The 12,894-nt window shown below is 38.8% G+C and overlaps 2 protein-coding genes across 4 annotated transcripts in view; both read right to left on the bottom strand.

The window, feature by feature from the left end:
* The window catches only part of LOC111365660 (N-acetylglucosaminyl-phosphatidylinositol biosynthetic protein gpi1-like), a 20,514-nt gene extending 8,094 nt beyond the window's left edge, over positions 1 to 12,420 (bottom strand). Inside the window, exons 1-4 of the mRNA XM_022986200.1 lie at positions 11,364 to 12,420; positions 2,089 to 2,192; positions 1,781 to 2,002; positions 900 to 1,178 (exon numbers count right to left, since the gene is read on the bottom strand). Coding sequence (XP_022841968.1) covers positions 900 to 1,178; positions 1,781 to 2,002; positions 2,089 to 2,192; positions 11,364 to 11,549 — 791 coding nt within the window. The 5' untranslated portion in view covers positions 11,550 to 12,420. The remainder of the gene's footprint in view (positions 1 to 899; positions 1,179 to 1,780; positions 2,003 to 2,088; positions 2,193 to 11,363) is intronic.
* Positions 8,727 to 10,078, bottom strand: LOC111365247 (pre-mRNA-processing protein 40C-like). 3 transcript variants are annotated; one of them, XM_022985666.1, is made up of 4 exons: positions 9,700 to 10,078; positions 9,542 to 9,609; positions 9,066 to 9,206; positions 8,814 to 8,945 (listed from the first exon to the last, which is right to left on the bottom strand). In XM_022985666.1, the coding sequence occupies exons 1-4, from the start codon at positions 9,778 to 9,780 to the stop codon at positions 8,846 to 8,848; spliced, it is 390 nt and encodes a 129-aa protein (XP_022841434.1). In that variant the 5' UTR covers positions 9,781 to 10,078; the 3' UTR covers positions 8,814 to 8,845. The 3 variants fall into 3 exon arrangements, with proteins under 3 accessions (XP_022841433.1, XP_022841434.1, XP_022841435.1); XM_022985665.1 differs by lacking the exon at positions 9,542 to 9,609 and having other exon boundaries at positions 8,727 to 8,945; positions 9,700 to 10,071; XM_022985667.1 differs by lacking the exon at positions 9,542 to 9,609 and having other exon boundaries at positions 9,040 to 9,206; positions 9,700 to 10,077.
* Positions 12,421 to 12,894: the final 474 nt, after the last annotated feature.

Below are 12,894 nucleotides of genomic sequence, written 5' to 3'. Positions count from 1 at the left end.
AGATTTAGACAAGAACCAAGTGAGTTGCATTTTCAAGCGGCAAAGAGAGTCCTGAGGTACATCAGAGGGAATGCTGAAATGGGAATCTGGTTTAGAAAGTCTGAAATTGTGGATCTGATTGGGTATACTGATAGTGATTGGGCTGGATCCTTAGATGATATGAAGAGCACCTCTGGATATGTTTTTTATCTGGGATCAAGTCCAGTTTGCTGGAACTCAATTAAGCAAAAAACGGTTGCTCAATCAATAGCAGAGGCAGAATATGTGGCTGCATCAGAAGCAACAAATCAGGTGGTCTGGCTAAGGAAAGTCTTGAAGGATTTAAATCACAATCAATCAAATCCAACTGTGATTTATTGTGACAATCAATTGGCTGTTGCTATGGTTAAAAATCCCATGTTTCATGGAAGGACAAAACATATCAAGATTAAGTATCATTCAATCAGGGAAGCACAAGAAAAACAGGAAGTGAAGCTGGTGAACTGCAAGTCTGAAGTTCAGTTTGCTGATATCTTAACTAAGAGCCTGGGAAAAGAAAGGTTTGAAACACTAAGAAAATGTCTTGGTGTTTCCAACAAAAGTGTCAAGAAGGAGTGTTGATGATTTAAAGATTTAATGTTGTCACTTTTGTTGCCATTTTGTTTTTGTAATTGTTTAAGTTCAAGTCAGCCAAGTTATTATTATAAAATGTAATATGCTATCATGTATAGTGTAATCTGTCACAAGGTAAGGTGTAGTAGGTTGGAGGGATGGTTGACAATCTTTTGTGTAATTTATATATACATAGTTGGTAGAGCCAGCCGTATATATCAACCAAGTGGATAAAAGTTTGAATAGATTCTTCTGGTTTTTTGATCTCCATCTTGCTCTTTCTCTTTTGGTTAAAATCCATCAACCATATTTGCATTGCATTAAGAGATATCACGCCAAGAATCCCAGCTAGCTCAGCATTCAACTTGAAACCCGCTGGATTTCCCATTAGCCATACACAACCAGTACGCAACCAATAGTCCGTGATGTCATTAGCAAAGTTTGAAACCCATTGGCAAGCACGTTCTGCCTGGAACCAAAGTGCAAGACCAAGCAAATTTCCAATAAGAACATCAACTACAATGCTAGACCACATTGAGTGCCTATGTAATGCAGCTTTCTCCGCAAATTCAACACATGGCCGGGACCTATATAACAGCCAAAATTACAGCGAATATATAGTACCCCATTCCCAATTTACAAAAAAAAAAAAAAAAAAAGGTTAAAAAATTGCAAAAACTAGGCAGGATATAAAATAAAAATCCCAAAAATCTCCAATTGCAAAAGTCATTTTGTTATTAGGTTTAAAACTGAAACAGCTGGATTCTTTTGCGGAATCTGTGGTGTGATATATGTGAAATATGGATTAACCACTGATTGAAGTCAGAGATAAACCAAGATGGCAAGTGTGAATATATTTTCGCTCTCTAGATGAATTTGTGATAAGATATTACATGTGAATGTTGAGATTGACTACCAACTTTGTTTAGTGGAAAACTTGCAAGTTCTTTCTCATCTCAAAGATGCAATCTGAATTTGTACATTTACAGATATACCTATATATCTTCAAAATTATGTGTTTGAAACCATACATATGCATAGGTGATTACACATGCCTGATAATTATGAGTAGAAGTGCAGAACTAACTATAGTTTGGGATAAGCTAATTATTATGTTTTCTACTTTATGCAAAACAAATATAATAAGATTAGACTTAAATTATTCCAAGAAGCCACACGACCATTTTACCTTATAACAAGATCCTGGAGAAAAATTGGCCAATACGACAGCTGAAAGCAGCGAATTTGAATATTTTTTCGAGTGTTGCTGAATACATTTTCCAATGTAATGTATATAAATGATTGTGACACACTACTATAAAGAACATGGAGAAACTGAAGAATGATATAGAAGAACGTTGCTAGTGAAGCCACTGATGTAGCAAACAGTTTCCATGCAAAGGTACTGAACCTGATAGATCATAGAAAAGATGTTATGACTACCAGAAAAATTAAAGGTACAAGGGAGAGAGACCAGAAAGTCTAGAAGAACATTACAAACGAAGGATGCAGAAAAGTGAGGCAGATCTTTTAGCATGAAGATTTCTCTGAAAGAACATTCTTGTGGCTGTGGCACTGTTCATTGCTAGGATCACAGCATCCTTTGCACAGGAAAGAAAAGAAGCAGGTTCAGAAAAATGATATGTTCTTGCACGAATTTGTAAATAATATTACCAAGTCAAGGTATGGGTCCTTTTGATGAAGATCTTCAAACCACTTGGGTTTCTTGCAAGAAGATTTTACTTGGCTGAATAAGATTTTACTTGACTACCCAAGGAATAATGGTGACCACCAAAAGTAGGAATATCATAAACTACTACCTGAATTTATTTGCAAGGCAAGTTAAGAGATAGCACAACACATAAGGGCAAGGGACTAAGATGGGAAAGCATGTAGCACAGGTGAACATGACTTACATACATGGAGATTCCACTGTGACATTTCCTTTTCCCAATGTACACGATCCAGTTTAGGGATCAGTTCAATTTTTCTGCTAACTGTTCTAGAAAATCCATGTACAAGCTTGACCCATGGATTGTTTTCTAGAGCAGCAATTCTACACTGTTCTAGTGGCGCATCAAATTTGTGGCATCCAAAGCTCCATCTTCCATGATTGCCTCTGTGAATATTTTGGCTGCATGTCAACTTTTGTTTATCACTGGAGGAGAAGCTATGTTTATCTCCATTTCCATCTCGGGGAAACTGACCATTGGCACTGAAATCCGTATCATAATAGCCCAGCAGGGAGAAAATACATTTGTCCTGAAGAAATGCCGGCATATCAAAGAAAAAAGGACATAAACAGAGGTAATTCAATCGCACGAAAATGAAGTGCTCAGAAAATGGTGAATCTTCGGTGATTTCAGATGAAACACAAGATTCAACAATGGCCCCAATCCCGTGTGCAAACTAATGTGTAAACTTTAGCATAATATCTGACAGTCAACAAAGTGTGTGAGCAAAGTAAATATTGAAGATCATGACGGTTGTAGTCTATCAATGACTGAAGCATTTTGTAACCAATAAGCAAAATGACATAACCTAATCAAGCTTTCACCAATGTGATCTCGACCATCAAGGGAATATTCTACCAATTTCAAGTAACATTTTGAACAAGGAAGTTTACGCGCATCTCAACTAATTCCACGGGGTCCTAAAGTTTACAGTCGGGTACTCACCTCAGTGGCCCTTAGGGGACTCGAATTGATGACCAATGGGGAGCCAACTGTTAGATATCAAGAGTAAACGGAGAAGAGAAACAGGAAATATGAAGGAAATTATATTGAAATTGATTGGATGGAAAATTACAACTCAAGAAAATCATAAGAGGCCATTCGAGAGGGCCATACTCTCCTAATATTCCTTTCCTCTCAATGATTTCTGATGCCCCTGACTCCCAGCAAATACTCTATTTATAACACCCCTTGTGTAACTAACTCCAGCCTAGTCACTATTTCATAATAGATTCTGTTATTCCATCTTTCTTGGTCCTTCTAGAATAGGTATGTTGAATCGGGGACCTATCAATTAGCCCTCCCAATTTAGTCACCTTGCCCGCAAGGTTGAAAGAAGGGAATTGTTGATTAATGAGATCAAAATGCTCCCAGGTTGCTTCCAATGGTGACAGACCAAACCATTAATGAGCACCTCCCTGTTGTTGCCAAACGATGCAGGACGTACTCCCAATACTGATTCTGGTTCCACTCTTAACTCCCAGTCCACCCCTAAGGGTTGAGGTAGAGGAGAAAGCAGATTCAATTTTCCCATAGCCTTCCTGAGTTGAGAAACATGAAAAACAGGATGAATTTAGGACTCTGGAAGAAGTTTCAATTTGTAAGCCGCTTGACCCACTTTAGCTAGTACTTCGAAGGGCCTATAGTACCGAGGGGAGAGTTTCTCATTGGAACGGTGTGCCAAAGATTTAAGGCGGTATGGTTGCATCTTTAAGTAGACCAATTCCCCAATATCAAAAGCTTTCATCTTTTGTTGAGCACTCTGCAGATGCATTTTTAATTCCTCTAGTAATCAGTCACGTTCCATCAGCTGGTGGTCAAGTGAAGACACTGCTATTGACCCTTTCTCAAAGCGGATGATAGGAGGTGGGTCCCCTCCATACAGGATATGGAATGGAGTTAACTGTGCAGACATGTGGTAAGAAGTGTTATAAGATAATTCAGCCCAGGGTAGAAAGCGAAACTCGTCTTTAGGCCTGCTTGAAGTGAAGCAACGAAGATAAGCCTCAATACTCCTGTTAAGCACCTCTGCCTGGCCATCGGTCTATGGGTAGTAGGCTGAGCTAAGCCTCAATTTGGTACCTTGCAACCGAAAGAGTTCACTCCAAAATTTGCTAACACTTTGTTACGATAAGAGATTATTGACTACTGCATGCCATGCAACCGAACTATCTCCTTAATGAATATTGCCGCCACAGAAGGAGCTGAAAAATGATGTTTAAGGCCCACAAAGTGTCCATACTTACTTAAGCAATCCACAACGACCAAAATCGAGTCAAACCCGTCTGACTTTGGCAACCCTTCAATAAAGTCTATGGAGATATCATCCCAGACATTCTCTGGTACTGGTAACAGTTGAAGCAGTCCTGCCGGAGTGAGGATCGAGTACTTGTTCTGCTGAAACATTGCACAGGCCACCAGATAATTTCGAATATCATTCTTCATGCCTTTCCAATAAAACGTGGCAGCAATCCTTTTGTATGTTTTAAGGAATCCCCCATGGCCATCGATTTTGCTGTCGGGTCCTTCTTGCAATGCCAACATTACAAATGGAAAACCCTTGGGTAAGGCGAGTCGGTCACGATATAACAGAGTACCCTGAACCAACGCAAACCTCGGGTGTAACGTTGGGTCAGCTTGTAGTGCTGTGTGGATCTGGCCAGATCCGAGTCCTCTTTCACTGCCTTTTCTAACTCAGCTTGCTGTAAAACAAATGGCATACTAAGTGCAATCCCTGCTGTAGCCAATTCAATTCGGGATAAACGTCAGCTGCCTTATTTCCCAATCCCGACTTGTACTCGATGTCAAAGTCATACCCCAGTAACTTGGTCAACCTTCCGTACTTACCATACACTGCTTAAGAAAGAATTTGAGACTCTTTTGATCAGTTCGGACTATGAAATACCTCGAAATTAGATAGTGCCTCCACTTTTGAACAGCAAATACAATTGCCATCAACTCTATCTCGTAAATAGACTTGTTTCGGGATTGAGGAGGAAGAACTTAGCTAAAGTAAGCAATAGGCCTCCAGTGTTGCATCAAAACTGCCCCCAAGCCATGACTAGACGCATCAGTTTCAATCACGAATGGCTTGGAAAAATCTGGAAGTCCAACTACAGGAACCGAAGCCATAGCCTTTTTTAGGCTTACAAAAGTAGCTTCCACCCGTAACTCCACCCAAAATTATCTTTTTTCAGTTGTTACATAAGTGGCCATGCTATCCTTCCATACCTCTCTACGAACCTCCGGTAGTATCCTGTTAGACCAAGGAAACCCCGTAGCTCCTTAAGTGATTTAGGTCGTGGCCATGCTATCATGGCCTCCACTTTAGACATATCTGCGGCTACTCCTTTTTCTGAGATCATATGGCTAAGGTACTCCAACTCTTTTTGGCCAAACAAGCACTTCTTGTTAGCAATCAGATGGTTATCCACTAACTAATGCAATCCCCCGATACTCTTCCACCGTTCAGCTATAGACTAAAATGTCATTGAAAAAGACCAATACAAATCTTCGTAGTTGTTTCCTGAAGATGTCGTTCATTAGTGACTGGAAGGTTGCAGTGCATTTTTCAGGCCGAACGGCATGACTAGAAATTCATAATGGCCCTCGTGAGTGCAGAATGCAATTTTAGGCATGTCCCCTATCTTCACCCAGATTTGATGATACCCAAATTTCAAGTCGATCTTTGAAACGATGGTCGAGCCGTATAACTCATCCAAGAGATCATCGATGGTGGGGATTGGAAATTTATCAACAACGATTGCTTTATTTACTGCCTGATAGTGAATACAAAACCTCAAACTCCCATCTTTCTTCTTAACTAAGAGTACTGGACTCGAAAATGGGCTCATGCTATGCTGAATAACTCCTGCAGCCAGCATCTCCTGCACTAACCTTTCGATCTCATTTTTCTGAAAATGTGGGTCTCTATATGGTCTCACACTAATGGGGCCTACCCCGAGCTGTAGGTTGATGGTATGGACATGATCCCGATGAGTGGATAGGTTACTATTGTTCTCGAAAACAGAAGAAAACTCCTTCAATACCTCGATAATGATCTTCGGTGGTTCTGGCATCCCCCCTTCGTCCCCAACAATGATATTACCCAGTTCCAATAAGAGCCCTTCTCCTTGCTCTCTGAATGTTTTTTAACATGGTCTTTAATGACACCGGTGTTCTATTGAGATTTGGGTCCCCTTGAAGAGTCACTGTAGTCCCTGCCATGTTAATGATCATCGTCAGAGTGTTCCAGTCCACTTGCATCTTTCCCAATTTCTGTAGCTACTGCATCCCTAATATGATACCTGAGCTCTCTAATTCCAAAGGTAAGAAGTTCTCTACTACCAATAGGCTCTGCAACTTCAAAGGTATCTACTTACAAATGTCTTCCCCCTTTACAGTGAGGCCGGTTCCCATAATCACCCCATACCCTGGAGTGCCAGATAGAGGGAAACCTAGTTGCTGCACAATTTCTGTACTCGTGAAACTATGGGATGCTCCAATGTCTATAAGAACCACGACTTTCCTTTGACCCAGTTTCCCTTTTAACTTCATAGTCCCAAGTGTTGTAAGCCCCACAACAGAGTTAATAGACAGCTCGACAGCCTGGCTTTCCTCACCTACTTCACCTTCGTCGTCCCCAGTCATATTCAGAGCATCGCAATTGCCACCACCATGTGTGTCCTCGTCATCCGGTGCGACCTCCATCTCCCTTACAATTAGCACTTGGAGCTCCTTATTCTTACACCGGTGGTCAATTGTGAACTTTTCATCCCAATGGTAGCACAAACCCCTTTCACGCTTCGCCTGCACTTCGGCATCTGTAAATCGCTTGAAGGAGGTGATATTTTTTTGGAATGGTCCAGGGCTTGCTATACGGATTGGGGCTATATTGAGGAGTATAGTGGGCTTGGGTGTTGGGTTAAAACTTTGGATGGGTTTTGATTGGAATAGGCACTGGATTTAGGTTTTGGTGGGCCTGGACTCCATTGGCCCACTTTAGTAACCCAATTTCTTTCTTCCGCCATCTGGGCTATCTCCATCATTTGTTCCAACCCTACCAGCCTGTGTAATTAGACCTCTGCCCTTAACTCTGGCTTCAATCAATTCATGAAACTACCTTCTAGCACCTCCTCCGACAAGCCATTCAGTGGTGCAACCAACGTCTCAAACAGCCATCGATAGTCCCTTATGGTGGTTGATTGCTGGACCGCCAAAAATTGAGCACACAACGTCCACTCCTGTGAGGCTCAAAATTGCCGTAGCAACCTTCAACTCTTCCCAATTCAAAATCGGCCGCCGCTTCTCCTCCCATTTAAACCACACTAAAGCCTCTCCATCCATACATACCACAATAGCATCCATCTTCTCCTCTTCTGTCATCCTATTAATCCCAAAATATCTCTCCACCCTGAAAATCCACCCGTCCGGATCCATCCCATCAAATACCAGCACATCCAATCGCCTTATGCTCAACTCCCATCTCCAATTTCCCAAGGCGTCGTCTCCCTCATATTGACTTCCAGTTGGTCTAGATTGGCTAGCCCAGATTCGACAAACGATGTTGGTTCCTCAGCCACCCCTTTGTCCTTGCGATCCCTCTCCTAGTTTGTCCAGTTCTGCAGTAGCATATCCATTTTTTCCATTAAGCATGTCTGCATGGAATGAAACTCTGATCGTAATGCGTCTAGGTTGGTCTGAAGCTCGTGATGATTGCTGCCCACCTTTTGTTCTAGCACATTCACTCGGTCTGCCAAGGTCATGGTTGTGATATATGAAATGGGTGCTCTGATACCAAATATGATAGATACCAAGAGCAAGCAAGGAAGAAGAACAGAAAATATGCAGGAAAATGTTTTAGAATTGATTAAATGGAAAGTTACAACTCGAGAAGAAAATCATAAGAGGCCATCCGAGAGGGCCACACTCTCCTAATATTCCTTTCCTCACCGTATTTTTCATGCCCCAAGACTCCCTGCAACTATTCTATTTATAACCCCCTCGTGTAACTAACTCCAGCCCTATCACTCTTTCTTAACAGAATTTGTTATCCCTTCTCCACCTTTCTTGATCCTTCTAGAATAGCTATGGTTGATTGGGGGCCTATCACATTCTTAATGATAGACATATGAAATAGAAGGAAGAACCTTGAGTAGATGAGGAAGAAAGTTGGTTCTCTTTCCCATAAAGGTACTATATTGTTACTCCATGTGCAGCTTTTGATTTAATACACATACTCAACCACCAGTCACTCGAAAAAATAGAAGACACTTTGTCTATAATTACAATTCAAAAACTAAATATCAATGTGGTGGGAGGTCAAGGAACAGTTTTGAAGGGCCAGTATCAAACTGTATTGTCAACAATCCAACTAGCAGCGATCAACAATCAGCACAAGATATCAAGCACGCATTCCTACAGAATGCCACATGTAGGTATATATATTGCTAAATGACCATGACTACTGCATTGTCGAGTTGTTTTAAGTATCAAAAGCAACAGTAAACTATACCTTTCATTCAACAAAAACTCTCTTTCTTTCCGGGACAAGACCTCAAATCGTGGATCCTTTCCCCATTTGCTCTTAAATGTTTGATAATCAGTGTTGCAATCAATATCCTGAAGGTCGGTGAAAAGTCAGAAATCAATCTAATCTCTAGAGCTCAAAATCTATACCTTATGATATCCTAATTCTAACAGAATGTGAGGATACTTTAATAAGACACAGCTGCGCCAAACCTCCTTTGCTTCTTCCAATAACTGCTTGAAACCCTCCACAGCAGCCCTCTGAGCAGCTCGTTTTTCTTTCCGCTCCTCTTCAGCGCGAGTCCGCACATAGTGCTCAAACAGCGCTCTTCGAGCACTGTGACTTGGGATAGCCTGCAAAGGAAGAACTTCATATAAAGAAAAGCAATAACAAGCTAATTTGTAGAATGGGAAAAAAGAAAGATCCAGAGATAATTCCCTTAATACCAAAGAATCCAATCCAAATTAACAGAACAAAACATGAAACAAGAAATATATACAGTGAATAAAAAGCACATTGAAGGTTTGACTGAGGCTTAGAAAAATGCTCCAATTTACATATCTTTAGCTGATTGTTTTCTTCTTCGACAGGCATTTACTTTTCACATGTAAAACTTTAAGAGTTTTTATCAAGAAAAAAGAAAAGAAAATTTTAAAGAGCAAATAAGCAGAAATATAATTTTATTTACCAGATGCAGTTTGTCAGTGCGCAGGCATGTATAACTATACAAGATAAGATTCCACTTCCCAGTGAATGCTGCTAATTTAGAGATAAGCATCAAGGAAAAGTAGATGGATAAATGATCAAATTGCCACACTTAATTCATTGCTATATGAATCAACAAACCTTAAAACGTGGATCAAACACTATCTTTGGAAGTTCTTTATCCCATTTCGAGAATGGTGCCACACCACGTTCCTTGAGCATCTCCTACAAATTTCAAAAGTACAAAGGATAATAGAATGGCAAAGCATCCAAAATCTGACCACAGAATCAAATAGTCAATTGTTATCCTCGCACATTGCTTGATGAACTAGAAAAAATATACATAGGCGATATATCCAGAAATCCTAAATTAATTTCAAGCATAAAAATCACCAAAGAAACTAGAATGGCAACCCATCCAATTCACATTGAGACGAGTTTATCTACACTATAAGGAAAGCTTGGAAATGAGTAATAAGTCGTGTGAGAAAGACCATACAAATTCCTACAACACAAGACAAGATAATGGTAGCATCTATGATGCTATTATTTATTTTTTTTGCCTTCACTAAAAAGGCGATATTCTTTATTCACGTGCATACGAATCTATGGGAAAATTTATATCAATTCGTTTTATTCTTTAAGAAGAAAGATAAGTTTATAGTTCTCAGATGAGGTCACTCCAAGAAATGATCACATCTTAGTTGTATTATCAGCTCCCCATATAGAAATTACCTCCACATTATGGGGAGGAGAATCAGTGCACAATTGCACATTTTATACACTAATTTATTTCCGCATGCATGTTACACATCAATGCTGGTGATGTGCAATTGTCCTCCAAGGAGGAATCCCATTTTAAAATCTACACAAGCAACCTTAAAATTGGGCAATGCTATCTCAAGTAACACTATGGTGAATTCTATACAGGTTGTTCTTATGCATTTTGTTAAAATGTACTAGCAATGGTTTAAAACATAACTTGCTAAAATGCAAAAACTTGAAATGGGTTTAGGATTTTACATCTGAAATTCCCAACTGATCATCGAACAAAAATAAAAAAGAAATTGTTAACGATAAATTCCACGTCGAATAAAGATGAAAGTATACAACAAGGGCCTGAGATGCTTTTCTTAATAATGTTCACCTTTTGAGATAAGTAGCTCAAGCTCTATATTTTCATCTTTATTCAATGAAGAATTTATCCCTTAACATGATGTTTAGACTACTCCTCTTAACAAGATTAACTTTTTAAAATAGATCTAAGTTTTAGCCCCTGTTTGTCACCTATTATTTGGAAAATTAAAGAATTTTGAATAGTAATTTTTGGAGAATGTGTGGTTAAAAATAAAGAAACTTTATTGGTTTGTTTGTAGAATATTTTATTATGTGAATGTGTGGTGGAGAATGATACTGTAGCATATAATTTAAAACTTTAAAGAGGGCCAACTATGCACTTAATATAATATTAGAGTCCATTAAGTTCCAACAAGTAATTTGATCAAATTAAAACTTAAAAAAATGAGCACGAGAATTTCAAGATTGATATATTCAAACATTCTATCATCTTGTGGAACATATTAAGGGATAAATTTCATATCGAATAAAGATAAAAATATAGATCAATATTCCCTTTAACAGGGTTGACTTTTAACATGGAAGCACAGGTCCTAATAGAAACTAATTTATATTATCCCAGTAAAAGCTTAATTCAACCACGTCAAACTGCAACAATCAATTATAAACAGATAAAACATTCAATAAAACACAAATTGAAAATTCAGAGAGGAGAATGAATCACATACCTGGAGGAGATTTAAATCTGGAGCCACTAAGGAATACAATTCCGCCTCGTTGAAAGCGAAAGCAACGATGATATCGATCGAAGAAACTGAAGTTGAAAAAGACCAACCGAGCAAGAACATGGAATTGCGGAGTTCATTTTTAGAGCAAAGATAAACTGGCCACCATAGCCTGCACTTCCTTCTCATTTTTATCTAATCACCAGTACATCATCCTTCTTTGATTCATGAACAAGATAAATTGTGGTAACTGAACACTAATTCAATTGCAACTCAAAATCTGAGGGAGAAATTGGGGACGGCGGAGGAATTGTATAACGGGGATTTTACTGCTGTCAAACGATGCAGGACTTAAAATTTGGGCTACATTCCATTGCTAAGAATTGAGAATCCAATAAAGAGGGGCTCAAATAAATGAGTACGAAAAGAACTTAACACAAACAGCACCACTTGAGGCCGGAAAAGAATATGGTGACCTTACTTTTAGGTTTAGGTGTTTCGCATAGACTAATGATAAAGCAGTCGTTTTAACCGGGAAACTGGGAAGTGGTCCAGAATCCAGAGTGGTTAGGAGCTGAAAACAGCTTCATATTGATGTTAAACCCAATGAACTGGCAGTCAAACTTTGAACCTGTCGACTCAGATATGATTTTCTTGAGTCGATCGATTAGATAGTTTTGGAAAAATGAAAAGAAAAGAAAGTTGTACTCCTCAAGTTGTTTGAGATTTTTTCAGATCTAAAATAAAAATGTACCTTGCCTTCACTGTAGCAAAAAGGCCGATAATTGCTTATTACTCTTTTAAATTTTTTAGTTTCTATTTTTCCCCTTTCTCTTGATGAAATTTCCTCCGGTTCAATGTCAGTGTCTGATCTCCTTTTTTGTATCAATGAAGAAATGAAGGAGCTGCAGTACTTTTTATTCTACAAATGAGATTCTCAGTTGGAATTCCACATATTTGATGTTGAAAGCCGCTTTATTCAGCCATGCAATGTCGGCTATGTAATGTAGAGACCTCAATACTGCTGCTTCAATGTATGGACAAAGTAATAGAGGCAACTTCAATCCGTAGTAGAACAGAGACAAATATTAGTGTAAGGTACCATATTAAATTATGCTTATTGGTCATAATTTCATCTGTTCAAGCCAAATTAAAACCACTTTGCTCAGAAGGGAAATATGCATTTTTAACACAACTTGTGAAAAAAAACATATTGATACTATTCAAAATTAAAAAAAAAAATAAATAAAAATAACTTTTCTAGGCCATTGCTTACATATTCATGATAAAAAAAAAGTAAGTAATCTTAGATATTATCCACCTGAGTGCTGACCTTGTTATGACAGATATTAAAGATCACTTGAAGATTTATTTAAAATCTTCACCTCAAACAAAGCAGGCTCCACATAATTAATATTCCTTCTTAGATAGATTGATGGGCCAAGTTGTCCAAATTCCACCCCTCTTTAATCTTCTTCTACCTTGCTTACACCAAATCAAACCATTAAAATCTAAATACATGTATCAAAGATAA

Source organism: Olea europaea, chromosome 17, assembly GCF_002742605.1.
Source record: "Olea europaea var. sylvestris chromosome 17, O_europaea_v1, whole genome shotgun sequence".
NCBI classification, from domain to species: domain Eukaryota; kingdom Viridiplantae; phylum Streptophyta; class Magnoliopsida; order Lamiales; family Oleaceae; genus Olea; species Olea europaea.
Note: the sequence above shows the minus strand (reverse complement) of the source record. Positions and strands in the feature narration are given on the sequence as shown.